General features: G+C 37.9%; 1 protein-coding gene across 1 annotated transcript in view; it reads left to right on the top strand.

The window, feature by feature from the left end:
* The window catches only part of CFAP47 (cilia and flagella associated protein 47), a 506,331-nt gene that overhangs the window by 26,763 nt on the left and 458,652 nt on the right, over positions 1-20,916 (top strand). Inside the window, exons 9-10 of the mRNA XM_021681266.1 lie at positions 12,227-12,413; positions 13,142-13,355. Coding sequence (XP_021536941.1) covers positions 12,227-12,413; positions 13,142-13,355 — 401 coding nt within the window. The remainder of the gene's footprint in view (positions 1-12,226; positions 12,414-13,141; positions 13,356-20,916) is intronic.

Below are 20,916 nucleotides of genomic sequence, written 5' to 3'. Positions count from 1 at the left end.
TGCCTTGGGTGGGTGCAGGAACAGGTCCTGAAGCCTTTGTCTAGGACAGTGGAACCCAGCAACCAGAGGGGGGATGCCCCTGAGCCAGTAGCTGCCGATAGCAGCAAAAAGTGAAAAGGAGGTAGGAATCAGGCACTTGTCCCAATCTCAGAGATGCTGAAAGGAGTGCAAGATGCTTTGGGACTCACCGCTAGACTGAAGGTTGGCCAAGCTGGGATGCGCACATGTGGGACGAGTGGAAGTCCAGTGCCTCACCGACAGAGGCTGTAGCCCCATGCCATAGTTAACCCAAGACAGAAGGGAGGGGCTTGGCAGTTTGGCCTCTGAGGCCTTGCCCCACTGTGAGGTGAGGTGCTATGGAGGAATCTAGCCACTATAGTCTTAACTACTTGCTGAGGGGTGAGTTTCTCAGCCTTTTGCACAAGTGCATGCCCCTTGCCCCCCAACTTGTCAGCGGCCGACGTGAAGGGCATCCTGCAGCCACTGGTCGCAGGCATTATGTGTTGCGGGCACAGTGAGGGGTGGCGGGTGTGGGGGTAGGCTCGCATCAGGAGGCTTGTCGTCATCAGATAGGCCAGCAGATAGCGTTAGCAGGTGCCTGAATGTAGGGAGGACAACAGGTCCGGGCACAGGCTCGGGTCTCGGTCCAGGTGCTTGTGGTGCGGAGTGACTCGTACAGGCCCACAGCTGGCACAGTAGGGACATATCCTGCCACTGCAGCCCCACCATGCCCTTGACGCAGTCACGGGGAGGGGGGGTTCCGCGTGGGCGGCGCTGGTGGCGTAGCGGGGCGGGGCTGGGACGCAGGTGGCGCCGCTCAGCTCCTGCTGTAGGCTCGCTTCTGCTCCCTCGTGGAGCCCCCACTGACAGCGTGCCGACTGCAGACGCCGCGCGGGAGTGGTGGCAGCCCAGCTGGGACACAACCCGCGTCGCCCCCTGCCTTGGCCTAGGGCAACCGGTTCGTGGTCGGTTCCTGGTCCTCCGGTGCAGACAGCGATGCCTCCGCCTTTCCTCCAATGCTCCGCCCAGTAAGAATTTTTTTTATGTACTAAGGAAGTGTAAAACCTACAAACCAACAGTATTGGTTTAAGAAAAGTGCAAATGTGTTGAAAGAGATCTATAACGGGGTGCCTGGGTGGCTCAGTGAGTTGAGTGGCTGCCTTCGGCTCATGCATGTCATGATCCTGGAGTCCGGGGATCGAGCCCCGCGTCGGGCTCCCTGCTCAGTGGGGAGCCTGCTTCTCCCTCTGCTCCTCACTCCGCTTTCGTCCTCTCTCTCAAATAAATAAAAAATCTTAAAAAAAAAAAAAAAAAAGATCTATAAGAACGTGATATAGAAACTCAGAGGACAGTGTTTTTACTTCCAGCCAGGTAGCAAGGTCTTTTCCTATGATAGTAACATGAGCCAGAACCTGAAGGTTGAGCAGAATTTTCAAATTTGAAACTGATGATACTTAACTGGCCTAGGCCTCCAACTGCTGGTGTGGAGCAGACAAGTTGAAGTCTGAGGAATACCTGTGAGTCCCAGGCCAGTTTCTGTCTTTCTCACTACTCACATAACTTTTGTCCTTGTCCCCTAAACTGGGGTTGGCTGACTGCTCCACAGGCCAAATCTGGCGAGCTGCCTGTTTTTTAAAGTAAACTACCGTTGGAACATGGCTGCTTTTATTGTCTGTTGTCTATGGTTGCTTTCGTGCTACAAAGGGAAAGTTGAATGGGTATGAGAGAGCTGTGTTAACTTTAAAAATAAGACAATTAAAGGGACACCTGGGTGGCTCAGTCGGTTAAGTGTCTGCCTTGGGCTCAGGTCATGATCCCGGAGTCCCAGGATCGAGCCCCACATCCGGCTCCCCGCGCTCAGCTTCTCCCTGTGACCTTACCCCCTCTCGTGCGTGCTCTCTCTCTCTCAAATAAATAAATAAAATCTTACAAAAAATAAGATATTTTACCAGCCAAACTGGGTTTATTTGGGAATAGCGGAGAACTGTAATTCGGGACAAACAAGCTATGGCAGAAACCATAGGCTAGTCCAACAACCAAAGAGAGGAACCTCATTTTATGGAGGAGGAGGAGGAAGTTGGGAGTGGTTATTTTGAAGGAAAGTCCATTGAAGAAAAGCAGGACTTCAGGATGTTGACGGTTTGTTGTTGGCTGAGTTGCTGGGGCAGTCGATTTCTTACAGGAATTGCAAGGTAACATCTTTTCCCTTTGGGACCTGTAACTGATGATTCTTTCCAATCCACGTTTCTTCCTGTAATTGAAGTCTAGTGGCAGGGCGTGAGAGCTCCTTCTTCTGGCCTCCCAATTCCATTTTAGTGAGGTTTCCCTTTATTAATTTTTATAGTTATGTGGCCCATAAAGCCTAAAATATTTACTGTCTGGCTATTTACAGAGAAAGTTTGGAGCCTTGCTCTAAACAGTAGCAAGCATGAATGCTTTCAGTTTCACCTCAGGTTCTTATGTTACTATCTTTTCTCCACTGCATTGTGATATGGCTCATAAAGTTATTGATGGAAGCTTTCTCCCAGTTGCAATCAGGAACTATTGTACACATGTTTAAATGCATGCAGCTCATATTTATAACTCTTCCTGCTTCATTAGAATGACTCACTTCCGTCCCCTCAGATTTGGATAGATTTAATCAGTCTTTATAGAATAACAACTGATGTTAACCATATTATGCAAAAACATTTGCCTTTTAACCGCTTCCTAGACTTTCTTTAGTTCAGTCCTCTTAAATCTACCAATTCAGTTTATTTTCTCCAGCGACATGCACCCTTTCAAAACGTGTCTGATAGCTAAGTTCCAAATTTCATTTTTAACCCTCTGTGTTTCTGGGTTTCTCAAGCATTAATAACTTTCAGATTAATAAAAAGTGAATGTGGGAAGTGTGGGGGGGGATGCGGGAGAACTGTGGCTTGCACAGGCTGGTCAAATCGTCTGTTAGAAGTGAGATATTATTCTTTTTAAGAGATTTAAGAGATTATTCTTTTTAATACTAGCTTATTGAACTAGAATTCACATACGATAAAATTCACACATTTTAAGGGTATGTAATTCAGTGGTATTTAGGATAGTCAAAGAGTTGTGCAACCATTAGCACTAATTCTACGACATTCTCATCACTCCAGGAAGAAGCTCTATGTCCATTAGCAGTCACTCCCTCTTCTTATTCCTCAGCCGGTGGCAGCCACTAATCTGTTTTTTATGTCTATAAATTTCCTTGTTCTTGACATTGCATATAAATATAATCATAAAATGTAAGGACTTAGTGTTTGGTTTCTTTGATACAGCATTATATTTTCAAGTTGCTTCAGTGTTGAAGTATGTGTCACTACCTCATTCCTTTTTTATGGCCAGACTGTACTCCATTGTATGGATAGCCTACCTTTTGTTTATCCATTCATCAGCTGATGGGCATTTGAGTTGTTTCCATCTTTTGGCTATTATGAATAATGCTGCTATAATTATCTTGTTAAAACATTGTTATGACATCCTTTTTATGGTGAGGACACTTAAGATCTACCGTCTTAGCAAATTTCAAGTGTACGATATAGTATTGTTAACTATAGTCACCATCTCCAGAACTTACTCATTTTGCAGAACTGAAACTTTGTGCCCTTTGACCAACATCTTCCTATTTCCCCTTCCCTCCCACCCTTGGTAACCACCTTCTACTCTCCTTCTTGTTGTTTAACTATTTTAGATTCCACATGTAAGTAAGATCATACAATATTTGTCTTTCTGTGTCTGGCTTATTTCACTTAATGTTCTCTAAGTTCATCCATGTTGTCACAGATGTCAGGATTTCCTTCTTTCTTAAGGCTGAATAAAATTCCATTATTCTTACACATGTGGATATCCAGTTTTTCCAGCACCATTTATTAGAGACTGTCTTTTTTCTACTGTGTGTTCTTGGCATTCTTGTTGTAGTCTAGTTGATTATAAATGCACAGATTTATTTGTGGGCTCTCTATTCTGTTCATATGTTTATATGTCTTTTTTATGCCAATACCATACCATTTTGGTAACTGTAGCTTTGTAATATAGTTTGAAATCGGGAAGTGTGATGCCTCCAGCTTTGTTCTTTTTGCTCAAAATTGCACTGGCTATTCAGAATCTTTTGTGTTTACATTAGGAGAAAAAGAATAAACTACTTAGGAATAAACTTAACCAAAGAGGTGAAAGACTTATACACTGAAATATCGATGAAGGGAATTAAAGAAGGCACAGATAAAGAGAAAACCATCCTGTGTTCATGGTTAGGGAGAATTAATATTTTTAAATGTCTATACTACCCAAAGTGATCTACAGGTTTATTACAGTCCTTATCAAAATCCCAATGGTGTTCTTTACAGAAATAGAAAAAAACCTAGAAATTTATATGGACAGGTTTTCAGTACTCTTCAGTATAGACTGAAGAGTGGAATTGTTGAATCATGTGATAATTCTGTTTCACTTTTTGAGAAACTATCATACTGTTTTCCAGTGAAATTGCACCATTTCCTAACTCTTACCAGCAATGAATATGTGTTTTAATGTCCTAATACCTCCACACCTTTGCCCATATTTGTTAATGTCCTTCTTTTTGATTATATCTATCCCTGTGGGTACAAAGTTGCTTCTCACTGCAGTTTTCATTTACATTTCCCCAGTGACTATTGATGGTGAATGTCTTTTCATATGCTTATTGTGCACTGGTATATCTTCTTTAGAGAAATGTTTATTCATGTCTACGGTAGGCAGAATAACGACCACCTAAAAGTGTGTTTATCCTAATCTGCGGAATTTGTGAATATGTGGTGTTTCATGGCAATGGAGGATTTAGGTTTTAATTGGAAGTAATGTTGATAATCATTTGACTTTAAAATGGGGAGATTAATCTGGATTATCTGTGTGGGCCCAATATAATCACAGGGGTGCTTAAACATGAAAATAGAAGGCAGAAAAGTATCTGTATCAGAGTGATGTGATGTGAAAAATATTTGCATGTCCATTACTGGCTTTGACAATGGAAGGGGAGGGTGAGGAGCCAAGGAACACGATGGCCTCTAGAAGATAGGAAAAGATAAGGAAATAGATTCTCCACTAAACTCCAGAAATGAACATTGTCCTGCTGAAATCTTGGTTTTTGTCCATTGAGATTGGAGTCGGACTTTTGACCTACAAAAGTAGAAGATAAGAAACTGAGCTGTTGTAGCCCACAGAGTTGTTTGTAATTTGTTATTGTAACAATAGGAAACTAATAAAAAATTCTTTACCCATTTTTAATTGGGATATTTGTCTTTTTGTTGTTGAATTGCAAAAGTTCTTTATGTATTCTGGATACAAGTCCTTTATCAGATATGTGAATTACAAATATTTTCTCCCCTTCTGTGGGTTGTTTTCACATTTTCTTTTTTGTCCTTTGAAGTACAAAAGTTTTTTTTTTTTTTTAAAGATTTTATTTATTTATTTGAGACAGAGAAAATGAGAGAGAGAGAGCACATGAGAGGGGGGAGGTCAGAGAGAGAAGCAGGCTCCCTGCAGAGCAGGGAGCCCGATGCGGGACTCGATCCAGGGACTCCAGGATCATGACCTGAGCCGAAAGCAGTCACTTAACCAACTGAGCCACCCAGGCGCCCTGAAGTACAAAAGTTTTAAAGTTTGATTAAGTCCAGTGTATCCTTTTCCCCCTTTTGTCACTTGTGCTTTTAATACCATGTCTTAGTAGCTATACAGTATCCAAGGTCAATAAGATTTGTTCCTGTGTTTTCCTTTAAGAAATTTAGCTTATGCATTTAAAATATATTATCCATTTTGAGTGTTACTTAGAGGTCCAGATTCATTCTTTTACATATAGATGTCCAGTTATCTCGGAATCTTGGCATACTTATTGAAAAAACACTTGACTGTAAATGTAAGAGTTTATGGACTCAATTCTATTTTATTTATCTATGTTTATCCTTATGCCAATATCACAGTGTACTGGTTAGTGTTGTAGTAATTTTTGAAATTGGGAAATGTGAGTCCTTCAGATTTGATCTTTTTAAGGAAATTTTTGACCCATTTGAGACCCTTGAAAATTCATATGAATTTTAGAATTAGCTTACTAATTCCTATAAAAACAAACAAACAAAGAACAAAACACCCCAGCAGCTGGGATTTTGATAGGAATTGTATTGAATCTGTAAATCTGTTTGAGAGTATTTCCATCTTAACAATATTAAATCTTGCAATTTATGAAAATTGGATAGCTTTAATTTCCATTTATTTATGTCCTTTTAAATTCCTTTCAGTGGTGATTAGTAGTTTGCAGTATACAGGTCTTGCCATTCTTTTAAAAATGTATTCCTAATATTCTATTCTTTTTGATGAAATTATATTCTTAAATCAATTTTTGTATCGTTTACTGCTAGTATATAGAAATGCAATTGATTTTTGTATATTGACCTTGTATCCTGTAACCTTAAAATCATTATTTCTGATCATTTTCACTGTGTTCTTTGGGATATAAGATTAATGTTATCTGTGAATAGAGACCATTTTATACCTTCCTTTCCAATTTGGATGAATTTTATTTCTTTTTTCTTACATCATTGCCTTGGCTAGAACCTCTACTATGGTATTAAATAGAAGTGACAAGAGAGGATATTTTCCTTCTTCCTAATCTAAGGGGAAAGCATTTAGTCTTTCACCATTAAGTGTGATGTTAGTTGTGGGTGTTTCATAGATTGCATTTACAAACTTGGGGAAGTTTTCTTCTACTCCAAGTGTTTTAGGTGTTTTTACTGTGAAAATTTGTTGTATTTTCTCAAGTACTTTTTCTGTGTCTATTACAGTGATAATGTGTTTTTTGCCCTTTATTGAGATGGTATATTACATTGACTGATATTCTGATGTTAAACCTGGGATCATTCCCTGTTGTACATAGTGAAAATCCTTTGTACATATTGCTGGATTCAGTTTGATAGTATTTGGTTGAGGAATTTTGCATATATATTCATTAGGGACATTGGCCCATAGGTTTCTTTTCTTAAATGTCTTTGGTTTTGATGATGGAGTAAAACTGGTGTCACAGAATAAGTTGGAAAGTGTTCTCTTCAATTTTTGGAATAGTTTGTGAAGGACGGGTGCTAATTCTTCTTTAAATGTTTGATTAAAAAAAAATGTTTGGTAAAATTCACCATCAAAGCCATCTGGTTCTGGGCTTTTCATTATCAGAAGTTTTTTTGATTTCTAATCAATCTCTTGTTATCCCAGGGCTATTCAGATTTTTTATTTCTTCTATAATCAATTTTAGAAGTTTGCAACTGACTAAGAATTTGTCCATATCATCTAGGTTATCTAATTTGTTGGCATACACTTGTTCATCATATTACCTCATACTTTGTTGTGTGTGTGTATGTGTGTTTGTCAATTTTTGGTTTTCTATTTACTGAAATCAACTACTTTGTTTACATGCATTTTATTTTATTTAAATGGTATTTTTCTTTATTAAGTTTTTAATTTTAATTCCAGTGTAGTTAACATTCAGTGTTATATTAGTTTCAGGGGTACAATATAGTGATTCAACACTTCTGTATATTACTCAGTGCTCATCATGATAAGTGCCCTCCTTACTCCCCATCACCTGTTTCACTCCCCCCACCTCCCCTCTGGTAACCATCAGTGTGTACTCTTTAGTTAAGGATCTGTTTCTTCATTTGTCTCTCTCTCTCTCTTTTTCCTTTGCTCATTTGTTTTGTTTCTTAAATTCCACATATGAGTGAAATCATGTGGTATTTGTCTTTCTCTGACTGACTTATTTTGCTGAGCATTATACTCTAGCTCTATCCATGTTGTTGCAAATGGTAAGATTTCATTCTTTTTAATGTCTCAGTAATATTGCATTGTATGTGTGTGTGTGTGTGTGTGTGTGTGTATATGGCATCTTTATCCATTCACGTATTGATGGACACTTGGGCTGCTTCCATGATTTGGCTGTAATAAATAATGCTGCAATAAACATAGAAGTGTATATATCTTTTTGAATTAGTGTTTTTGTATTCTTTGGGTAAATATCCAGTAGTGCAATTGCTGGATCTCAGGGTAGTTCTATTTTTATCTTTTTTTTTTAAAGATTTTATTTTTATTTATTTGACAGAAAGATTGAGAGAAAGAGAGCACACAAGCAGGGGGAGCGGCAGGCAGAGGCAGAGGGAGAAGCAGGCTCGCCTCTGAGCAGGGAGCCCAATGAGGGGCTCGATCCCAGGACCCAGGGATCATGACCTGAGCCACCCACGCATCACCCTTTTTTTTTTTTTTTAAAGATTTTATTTATTTATTTGACAGAGAGAGAGATAGTGAGAGCAGGAACACAAGCAGGGGGAGTGGGAGAGGGAGAAGCAGGCTTCCCGCGGAGCAGGGAGCCCGATGCGGGGCTCAATCCCAGGACCCTGGGATCATGACCTGAGCCTAAGGCAGACGCTTAACGACTGAACCACCCAGGCGCCCCCCACGCGTCCCTTTTTAAACCTTGTTAAAAAATTTTTTATTTATTTATTTTTGATAGGAGAGTGTGTGAGAGAACATGTGCGCACAAGTGGGGGGAGGGGCAGAGGGAGAAGCAGACTCCCCGCTGAGCGGGGATTCCCAGGACCCTGGGGTCATGACCTGAGCCAAAGGCAGACACTTAGCCCACTGAGCCACCCAGGCGCCCCTTAAATTTACTTCTAATTACAACTTTTGCTGTATTCCATGAGTTTTGACATGTTGTGTTATAGTTTTCCTTCATCTCAGGGTAGTCTCTTAATTTCCCCTGAGATTTCTTTGACCCATTGGTTACTTCGGAGTGTATTGTTTAATTTCTACATATTTGTGAGTTTTCCATATTTCCTTCTCTTTATTTGTTCGTTTTAACAATTTCTATACTTTATTGATAGTCTCTATTTTTTGAGATGTTTTCATACCTTTTCTAATTCTTTTTTTATTGAGATATAATTGACATAGCATTAGTTTCAAGTGTACAATGTAATGATAATTTGTATATACTGGAAAATGATCACCATAATAAGTCTATTTAATATCTATCACTATACATAGTTACAAATTTTTTTCTTGTGATAAGAACTCTTAAGATTTACTCTTGTAGCAACTTTCAAATATGTGATATAGTATTACTAACTATAGTCACTATGCTGTACATTATATCCTCATGACTTATTTATTTTATAACTGGAAATTTGTACCTTTTGACCCCCTTCATCCATTTCGCCACCTGCCTCCCCTTGTCTTGGCTACCACCGGTCTATACTGTGTATATATGAGCTTGGTTTTTTTTTGTTTGTTTTTTGTTTTTAGATCCCACATATAAGTGAGTTCATATGGTATTTGCCTTTCTGTGTCCGACTTATTTCACTTAGCATAATGCCCTCAAAGTACATCCGTGTTGTCAAAAATGTCAAGGTTTTGTTTTTATTTTATTGCTAAACACTTGATCTTTCTTGTCTTTTTGATAATAACGATTTTGACAGGTGTGCCATGATACTTTATTGTGGTTTTGATTTCCATTTCCCTGATGATTAGTGATGTTGAGTGATGATGATTAATGAGTGATATTTTTTCCCATCCCATGGGTTGCCTTTTCATTTTGTTGATGGTTTCCTTTGCTGTACAGAAGCTTTTTAGTTTGATGAAGTCCCACTTTACTTGTTTATTTTTACTTTTGTTGCCTTTGCTTTTGGTGTCTTCCTTTAATTCTTTAGTTATATTTTCTTTGAGCATATTTATAATAGTCAACTTACCATCTTTGTCTAATAAATTCAACATTTGGGTTTCTTCAGGCACAGTTTCTATTTATTGCATTTTTTCTGTGTGTTGGCCATACTTTCCTCTTTCTTTTCAGGTCCCATATTTTTTTTGTTGAAAGCTGGGCATTTTAAATGATATAATTTGGCAACTCAAATCAGTTAGCTCTCAAGACATTGCTCTTTGTTTTTGTTCTTCTTTTTCTTTAATAACTTTGTAGACTGAGTCTGTAAATGTTGTTTTCTTTGTTATGTGCAGCCAATCAAGGATCTGCTCAGTTAATTTAGGGGTCAGCTAATGATTGGGCAGAGCTTCTCTTAAATTCCTTGAATCAGTAAGTCTCACAGCCTTTGCCAAGAGCCTTTGTGTAAATGTATTGGGTGAGGCATATCTTCATTGTTCTGTCAGGTATTTTATAGCTTTTTTTGGCCTTTAATTTCACCTTGTACAGAGTCTCAAAGTCAGCCAGATGTCAGAAATTAGAGCTTTCTCAAATCTTTCCTGGGCATATACACTGTCCTATGCATGTGTGTGGTGATCCAGATTCCCAGGAATATGTCAGAGCTTTTCAAATATCCTCTGAATATTTTGTGTTTTTATTTTCCTTTCTTTTTCCTTTTTTCTTTTTTGTTTTGCCTCTTGTTGGCCTTAAATGATAATGCTACTTCAAGTTGCTGTGATGTTTAGCAATTGCTGCTGATTTTTTGATAAGGGGGAGGGGAAGAGGGTACAAAACTGGGGGGAGAGAGTTGTTCACAAAGAATGAGCCCTGAACCAGGTCAATTAAAAATAATACCCTGGGGGGGCGCCTGGGTGGCTCAGTCGTTAAGCGTCTGCCTTCGGCTGGGGTCATGACCCCAAGGTCCTGGGATCGAGTCCCACATTGGGCTCCCTGCTCAGCGGGGAGTCTCCTCCTCCCTCTCCCTCTGCCTGCCACTCTGCCTACTTGTGCTCTATCTCTCAGTCAAATAAATAAAATCTTTAAAAAATAATAGTAATAATACCCTGGGGCACCTGGGTGGCTCATTGGGTTTAGTGTCTGCCTTCAGCGGCTCAGGTCATGATCCCGGGATCCTGGGATCGAGAGCCCCGCATTAGGCTCCCTGCTCTGCAGGGGGCCTGCTTCTCCCTTTCCCTCTGCTGCTCTCCCTGCTTGTGTTCCTTCTCTCTCTGTCAAGTAAATAAAATCTTAAAAAAAAAAAAAAATACCCTTATAGGAGGCTTTTTAGCCAGCTTCTAGACAGGATAAATAGGGACAATTCTCTGGGGATAGGATTTTTGGAGAGCTCCAAACCCAGTCTTTTCCCTCCCTGGCTGCTAGGCTAATAGTTTTTACAGCTGCCATAGTTACAAGGCTGTTGTTTTTCAAGGAGAGCTCAAAAGTGGGAAGAGGAGGATGGGATTACAGTGTATAAAAATGACATGAAACCTGTTATTCTTTCAGAGATTCAGCTATTTTAAAAAATTTATTTAAATTCAATTAGCCAATATATAGTACATTAATAGTTTTTGGTGTAGTGTTCAATGATTCATTAGTTGCGTATAACACCCAGTGCTCATTACATCACATGCCCTCCTTAATGCCCATCACCCAGTTACCCCATCCCCCCACCCACATCCCTTTCTGCAACCCTCAGTGTGTTTCCCAGAGTCAGGAGTCTCATGGTTTGTCTCCCTCTCTGATTTCTTCCCATTCAGTTTTCCCTCCCTTCCCCTATGATCCTCTGCGCTATTTCTTATATTCCACATATGAGTGAAACCATATAATTGTCTTTCTCTGATTGGCTTATTTCACTTAGCATAATACCCTCCAGTTTCATCCATGTTGATGTAAATGGTAGGTATTCATCCTTTCTGATGGCTGATCAGCTATGTTTTTCTTAAATACTCCTTGGATTTTTATAAGCTTTTGGGTAATTTAAAAATATGTGTAAAGTTTATTTTGACAGTTATTCCAGTGGTTTCTTTCCCTTGTAGAGGAATAGATATTTGGAGATCCTTGATTTGCTATTCTGGAGGTGCTTCAGTAACATTGTTCTTAATTTTTTCTTAAATACTTTTCCAATAATATATATCTTAAAGGTTTGTCAATGCTGTTTATGGTATTTCTAAGCTACTTTTATATTATGGTGATGGACTAGCTCTCCTTAAAAATTTTATAAACAGTTTTTTTATTTGCTTTTTATTTTTTCCAACAGTTTAATATTATTTTTGTAATCCATTTGGACTGCTAAAACAAAATACCATAGATTGCATGGTTTATAAGCAACAGAAATTTATTTCTCACAGTACTGTAGGCTAGAAGTACTAGATCAAGGTGCCAGCATGGTCAGGTAAGGGCCCTCCCAAAGGCCCTATCTCCTAATTCCATCACACTGGGCATTAGGTTTAAATATGTGAGTTTTGGGGATTCACAAACATTCAGCCTATAGCAATTGGTTACTTTTTCTTTTTTTAGAATGTGACATGTTCATTCATTCCACATCAAGTAGGAGTCTTTAAAGTGAAGCAATTGATAGAGATTATTGGCTCAGTGGCAGATGAAAATTTGCAGTCATCGCTAAAGCCTTTTCATCAAGTATATTTAGATTTCAAGAGCGTCTGCAAACCTTCCACCAAGAAAGTTGTGATGAAAATTAATCCTGGTAAGCTAATGTGGACACTTATTTTTTTTTTTAATTAAGGTTATATAGGATTATTTTAGCACACCAATTGCTTAGCTATGTGTATCAAAAGTGGTCTGATCTTGTGGTACTTACCTTATGAATGCATCAAAATCACTTAGGAGGCTGGTTAAAATAGATCTCACTGGTCTGTATCCCAGAATTGATTGTTAAATAGGTCTTTGGTAGAACCCAAAGATTTGCATTTCTAACATGTCCCTGACAGTTGCTGATGCTGCCATTTTGAGGATTACAATTTGCATAGCACTGGTTTAGTGATCTATAAAATTTATTAAGTATTTTATTGGTTTTTATATTCTTCCACATTTTAGTTTGAGTCTGTAATATAAACTAGTTTTGACCATTCCATGCATTATCTTGTTGCTATTTCCTGTAATACTCAATTATCTTTTATACATGGAGCCATATGAAATTGCTGATATTCAGCTCTCTTTGATCTATAAAAGATTATGTCACAAAGGCGAACCCATTCCTTCACATTACTATGTTTTCTTTATGTATGCAATATTTTCTAAATTGTCTTGTGTAGGTCCATTTATTAGATGAATTATTTGTATTTTCTGAATGTGTTTTTTTAGGGATTTAGTTTTAAGTTAGAACCAACAGTGTAGTGTTTTAATACATGGATATTATTTGGAAAGCTGAAATTCAAGAAACCGTATTTAACTTATTATTCAATTCCATAAAAGGTATATCCCCTTTGGTCAGTAATCCTACGGGACAGTTTGTGGTTAGAGACTTGCCAAAATACAAGGACTGTGCACCTGTTACAATGCTTCAATCAGCCATGACACGCCTTCACAATCATCGCATAAGTAAAGAGTCAATGAAGGGTGCACTGATAGCCTTTCCCAATGATCGAGCTGCAAGTATCAAGTCTGGAGACCAGTATAAAGTTTTCAGGTAACATGTTATATTAAAAACCAGAAATTTTGAAAGATAAAATGGCCAACATGATATGCAGGTCTTAGCAGATCCTGTTATAACAAACTAATGATGACGATAATAATAATAGTAATAAAATTTTATTTTATCTCTCTTGTTTTGTTCTACATTGGAGGTGATGGTTATTGAATGCTACTGTATTTGCTTTGTCTTACCTCGCATCACCTCTACTCTGTGCTTGACAGGAAGTGAATGGTTTACTGGATGATTATTAAAATATGCTGTTGACAAGTATAGAATAATAGAAAAAATCACTTTTAGAAATCTATCAAGTTCTCAGACTAGTCAGTCATACTCATTAAATATGGCTGACAGCTTGAATTTAAGATAAAAGTAAACATTTACAGTTGTGAGAAACTAGTCATCATCATCATCGATCATCATCATTATCACCTTTGTTCCCCTCAAAGTCACATTTCTCATAACCTTTCCCAAATTGAACTAAAACTTCACCAATTAGGATCAAAGGTGATGTCAAACCTCAATTTAAATCAATCCAAACCTCAAAGAAATTACTACCTTACAAGTGCTTAGTGAGAGGAACCCAGGCATCCTGGTTTTTACACATTGCAGACTGAAATGAATTTCTTTTCTGCCTGCCTGTGTGTTACTAGTACACTATCTAAACTTGGTAATGTCCCCAGGTTTTCTCTACTTGTCTCTTTTGGTGAGTCATTGAGCTCTCTTAATTTTACAGTCATTTTCTTGTAATATCATTTCATTTTAGGCCATAATTGTTTTATTATCCACAATTGGAAAATTCTGGGTCTTTGCATAGTCAGTCTTGTTATTTTCTTTTACAAATTTTATTCGTACCAGCCTTTCTCTCTCTCTTTTTTGTTTGACAAGTACCATGAAGCATAGGAGTGCAAAAATCACTCAGACTCCATTTTAAATAATTATATAGTATAAAAAAGGAAAACTCATCTCTCCCTCTGACTCATTGCACTCCCTCCCATACAGAAGTATCTGTTGGAAACAATTTTTTTTGTATCCTTTTCAGTTCTTTCCTATGTTTATACAAATATGTTTGTATAGATATATGTTAATTTAATACTAATATTTTTTCTGTCTAAATCAGTCTTAATAATATGATCTAAAAAATGCCAGATTTTAAAAATATTCTTTATTTAAATTCAATTTAGGTAACATATGCAGTATTAGTTCTGCCAGATTTTAAAAAAAATTATTTTATTTAAATTCTATTAATTAACATATAGTGTATTATCATTTCAGAGGTAGAGTTCATTGATTCATCACTTGCATATAATACCCAGTGCTCATTACATCACATGCCCTCCTTAATGCCCATCATCCCCACCCACCTCGCCTCCAGCAACCCTCAGATTGTTTAACTATAGAGTTAAGAGTCTCTTATGGTCTGTCTCCCTCTGATTTCGTCTTATTTTTCCCTCTCTTCTAAGATCCTCTGTTTTGTTTCTTAAATTCCACATATTAGTAAAATCATATGATAACTCTCTTTCTCTGATTGACTTATTTCCCTTAGCATAATACGCTCTAGTGCCATCCATGTCATTGCAAATGGTAAGATTTCATTTTTTGATGGCTGAGTAATATTCTATTGTGTATATATACCACCTCTTCTTTATCCATTCATCTGTTGATGGACATCTGAGCTCTTTCCATAGTTTGGCTATCGTGGACATTGCTGCTATAAACATTGGGGTGCAGGTGCTCCTTCGGATCACTGTGTTTGTATCCTTTGGGTAAATACCCAATAGTGCAATTGCTGTATCGTAGGGTAGCTCTATTTTCAACTTTTTGAGGAACCTCCATACTGTTTTCTAGAGTGGCTGTACCAGCTTGCATTTCCACCAGGAGTATAAGAGGGTTCCTCTTTCCCCGCATTCTCACCAACATTTGTTTTTTCCTGACTTTTAATTTTAGCCATTCTGACTGGTGTGAGGTGGTATCTCATTGTGGTTTTGATTTGTATTTCCTTGATGCCGAGTGATGTGGAGCATTTTTTCATGTGTCTGTTGGCCATTTGTATGTCTTCTTTGCAGAAATGTCTGTTCATGCCTTCTGCCCATTTCTTCAGTGGATTATTTGTTTTTTGGGTGTTGAGTTTGATAAGCTCTTTATAAATCTCGCCAGATTTTTTTTTTAAAGAAAGCTAAACATTTCCTATTTATCTCATGGCCAAAATTATTTTTCTCAATTTATTCTTTTCCATATTAATAGACATACAAAATTTAGTTATTTTCTGGTTAACAATTAGTAACTTTAAGTAATGAAATTTTATGATGTATTAAATTGTTGGTAACTATAATTATTATTTTATTTCTTAATGCATTTTATTAATGATTTTGACAAGAAAATAAAGAAAATAAGTTAGGAGTTTTTGTCTAATTTTTTTTAGTACAGTATGTCCTGTGTTTAGAAGAGTGGTCAGGCATATAATAGGCACTGGGTAAATATTTTTAAATAAATAAACGAAGAAAAGTGTTTTATTTGCATAATAATCTTGGTCCTATATTTTGCACATTAAAAAAAAAAATCACCTACTCAAAGCTGAAGAGGTATTTCATGAAGTTTATTCTTTTTTTTAAGTTTTTATTTTAATTCCAGTTACTTAACATACAGTGTAATATTAGTTTCAGGTGTACAATTCAACACTTCCATACATCACCTGGTGCTCCTCACATCAAGTACACTCCTTAATCTCCATCACCTGTTTCACTCCATCCCCTCACCCACCTTCCCTCTGGTAACATCAGTTTGTTCTCTATAATTAAGAGTCCGTTTCTTGATTTCTCTCTCTTTTTTTTCTCTTTGCTCATTTGTTTTTTTTCTTAAGTTCCACATATGAGTGAAATTATATGGTATTTGTCTTTCTTTGACTGACTTACTTCCCATAGTATTATACTCTCTAGCTCCATCCAGGTTGTTGCAAATGGCAAGATTTCATTCTTTTTTTAACTACTGAATAATATTCCATAGTATATATATATACCACATCTTCTTTATCCATTCACCAGTTGGTGGACCCTTGGGCTGCTTCCATATCTTGGCTATTGTAAATAAAGCTACAGTAAACACAGGGGTGCATGTATCCCTTTGAATTAGTGTTTTTGTGTTCTTTGGGTAAATACCCAGTAGTGCAATTGCTGGATCTTAGGGTAGTTCTATTTTTAATTTTTCAAGGAACCTCCATACTGTTTTCAAGTGATTGCACCAGTTTGCATTCCCACTAACAGTGCGATAGGGTTCCCCTTTCTCCACATCCTCGCCAACACTGTTGTTTCTTGTGTTGTTGATTTTGGCCATTCTGACAGGTATGAGGTGATATCTCATTGTAGTTTTAATTTGCATTTCCCTGATGGTAAGTGATGATGAACATCTTTTGATGTGTCTGTTGGCCATCTGAATGTCTTCTTTGGAGTAATGTCTGTTCATGTCTTCTGCCCATTTTTTGATTGAATTATTTGTTTTTTGGATGTTGAGTTGTGTAAGTTCTTTATATATTTTGGATAGTAACCCATGTCTTCTACCATTCTGTAGGTTGCTTTTTAGATTTGCTGATTGTTTCCTTCACTGTGCAGAAGCTTTTTATTTTGATGTGGTCCCAATATTTTATTTTTGCTTTTGTTTCCCTTACGTCAGGAGACATATCTAGATAAAAGTTGCTATGGCCAATGACGACGAAGTTACTGCCTCTATTCTCTTCTAGGATTTTTATGGGGGTTTCAGGTCTCATATTTAGGGTTTTTTTTTTAAGATTTTATTTATTTGTCGGAGAGAGAGCACAAGCAGGGGGAGCAGCAGGCAGAGGGAGAAGCAGGCACCCTGCTGAAAAGGAGTCCAATGTGGGAGTTCATCCCAGAACCCTGGGATCATGACCTGAGCCGAAGGCAGATGTTTAACTTACTGAGCCACTCAGGTGCCCCTAGTATAGACATTTTCACAATATTTGTTCTCCAATCCATGAGCGTGGAATGTATTTCCATTTCTTAGTGTCATCTTCAATTTCTTTTTTTTTTTTTTTGCTATGATGTTTCTTTTATTCTTTAATTTTATTATGTTAAGCACCATACATCATTAGTTTTTTTAAAATTTTATTTTATTATGTTATGTTAGTCACCGTACATTACATCATTAGTTTTTGATGTAGTGTTCCATGATTCATTGTTTTCATATAACACCCAGTGCTCCATGCAATACATGCCCTCCTTAATACCCATCACCAGGCTAACCCATCCCCCAAGCACCTCCCCTCTAGAACCCTCAGTTTGTTTCTCAGAGTCCATAGTTTCATGGTTCGTCTCCCCCTTCGATTTCCCCCCCTTCATTTTTCCCTTCCTACTATCTTCTTCTTCTTCTTTTTTTTTTTTTAACATATAATGTATTATTTGTTTCAGAGGTACAGGTCTGTGATTCATCAGTCTTACACAATTCACAGCGCTCACCATAGCACATATCCTCCCCAGTGTCTATAACCCAGCCAACCCATCCCTCCCACCCCCCACCACTCCAGCAACCCTCATTTTGTGTCCTGAGATTAAGAATTCCTCATATCAGTGAGATCATATGATACATGTCTTTCTCTCATTGACTTATTTCATTTAGCATAATACCCTCTAGTTCCATCCACGTTGTTGCAAATGGCAAGATTTCTTTTTTTTGTTTGTTTGTTTTTTGGGTTTTTTTTTTGATGGCTGCATAATATTCCATTGTATATATGTATACCACATCTTCTTTATCCATTCATCCATTGATGGACATCTTGGCTCTTTCCATAGTTAGGCTATTGTGGACATTGCTGCTATAAACCTTGGGGTGCATGTACCCTTCGGATCAGTACATTTGTATCTTTGGAGTAAATACCCAGTAGTGCAATGGCTGGGTCATAGGGTAGCTCTATTTTCAACTTTTTGAGGAACCTCCATAATGTTTTCCAGAGTGGCTGCACCAGCTTGCATTCCCACCAACAGTGTAGGAGGGTTCCCCTTTCTCCGCATCCTCACCAACATGTCGTTTCCTGACTTGTTAATTTTAGCCTTTCTGACTTCTGTTAGGTGGTATCTCATTGAGGTTTTGGTTTGGATTTCCCTAATGCTGAGCGATGTTGAGCACTTTTTCATGTGTCTGTTGGCCATTTGGATGTCTTCTTTGGAAATGTCTGTTCATGTCTTTTGCCCATTTCTTGATTGGGTCATTTGTTCTTTGGGTGTTGAGTTTGATGAGTTCTTTATAGATTTTGGATACTAGCCCTTTATCTGATACGTCATTTGCAAATATCTTCTCCCATTCTGTCAGTTGTCTTTTGGTTTTGTTGACTATTTCTTTTGCTGTGCAAAAGCTTTTTATCTTGATGAAGTCCCAGTAGTTCATTTTTGCCCTTGCTTCCCTTGCCTTTGGTGATGTTTCTAGGAAGAAGTTGCTGCGGCTGAAGTCGAAGAGGTTGCTGCCTGTGTTCTCCTTTAGGATTTTGATGGACTCCTGTCTCACATTTAGGTCTTTCAACCACTTTGAGTCTATTTTTGTGTGTGGTGTAAGGAAATGGTCCAGTTTCATTCTTCTGCATGTGGCTGTCCAGTTTTCCCACCACCATTTGTTGACGAAACTGTCTTTTTTCCATTGGACATTCTTTCCTGCTTTGTCGAAGATTAGTTGACCATAGAGTTGAGGGTCCATTTCTGGGCTCTCTATTCTGTTCCATTGATCTATGTGTCTGTTTTTGTGCTAGTACCATACTGTCTTGATGATGACAGCTTTGTAATAGAGCTGGAAGTCCGGAATTGTGATGCCGCCAGCTTTGCTTTTCTTTTTCAACATTCCTCTGGCTATTTGGGATCTTTTCTGGTTCCATACCAATTTTAGGATTATTTGTTCCATTTCTTTGAAAAAAGTGGATGGTATTTTGATGGGGATTGCATTAAATGTGTAGATTGCCCTAGGTAGCATTGACATCTTCACAATATTTGTTCTTCCAATCCATGAGCATGGCATGTTTTTCCATTTCTTTGTGTCTTCCTCAATTTCTTTCATGAATATTTTATAGCCTTCTGAGTGCAGATTCTTTGTCTCTTTGGTTAGATTTATTCCTAGGTATCTTATGGTTTTGGGTGCAATTGTAAATGGGATCGACTCCTTAATTTCTCTTTCTTCTGTCTTGTTGTTGGTGTATGGGAATGCCACTGATTTCTGTGCATTGATTTTATATCCTGCCACTTTACTGAATTCCTGTATGAGTTCTGGCAGTTTTGGGGTGGAGTCTTTGGGGTTTTCCACATAAAGTATCATATCATCTGCAAAGAGTGAGAGTTTGACTTCTCCTTTGCTGATTTGGATGCCTTTTATTTCTTTTTTGTTGTCTGATTGCTGTGGCTAGGATTTCTAGTATCATGTTGAATAGCAGTGGTGATAGTGGACATCCCTGCCGCGTTCTTGACCTTAGGGGGAAAGCTCTCAGTTTTTCCCCATTGAGAATGATATTTGCTGTGGGTTTTTCATAGGTGGCTTTTATGATATTGAGGTATGTACCTTCTGTCCCTATACTCTGAAGAGTTTTGATCAAGAAAGGATGCTGTACTTTGTCAAATGCTTTTTCTGCATCTATTGAGAGGATCGTATGATTCTTGTTCTTTCTTTTATTAATGTATTGTATCACATTGATTGATTTGCGGATGTTGAACCAACCTTGCAGCCCAGGGATAAATCCCACTTGGTCGTGGTGAATAACCCTTTTAATGTACTATTGGATCCTATTGGCTAATATTTTGGTGAGAATTTTTGCCTCCATGTTCATCAGGGATATTGGTCTGTAATTCTCCTTTTTGATGGGGTCTTTGTCTGATTTTGGGATCAAGGTAATGCTGGCCTCATAAAATGAGTTTGGAAGTTTTCCTTCCATTTCTATTTTTTGGAACAGTTTCAGAAGAATAGGTATTAATTCTTCTTGAAATGTTTGGTAGAATTCCCCTGGGAAGCCATCTGTCTCTGGGCTCTTGTTTGTTGGGAGATTTTTGATGACTGCTTCAATTTCCTTAGTGGTGGTGGGTCTGTTCAGGTTTTTTATTTCTTCCTGGTTCAGTTTTGATAGTTTATACATCTCTAGGAATGCATCCATTTCTTCCAGATTATCTCATTTGCTACCATATAGTTGCTCATAATATGTTCTTATAATTGTTTGTATTTCTTTGGTGTTGCTTGTGATCTCTCCTCTTTCATTCATGATTTTATTTATTTGGGTCATTTCTCTTTTCTTTTTGATAAGTCTGGCCAGGGGTTTATCAATCTTATTAATTCTTTCAAAGAACTAGCTCCTAGTTTCGTTGATCTGTCCTACTGTTCTTTTGGTTTCTATTTCATTGATTTCTGCTCTGATCTTTACTATTTCTCTTCTCCTGCAGGATTTAGGCTTTATTTGCTGTTTTTTCTCCAGCTCCTTTAGGTGTGGGGTTAGGTTGTGTATTTGAGACCTTTCTTGTTTCTTGAGAAAGGCTTGTATTACTGTATGCTTTCCTCTTAGGACCGCCTTTGCTGCATCCCAAAG

Source organism: Neomonachus schauinslandi, chromosome X (genome assembly GCF_002201575.2).
Source record: "Neomonachus schauinslandi chromosome X, ASM220157v2, whole genome shotgun sequence".
NCBI lineage: Eukaryota > Metazoa > Chordata > Mammalia > Carnivora > Phocidae > Neomonachus > Neomonachus schauinslandi.
This window is presented reverse-complemented; position numbering and strand designations above follow the sequence as displayed.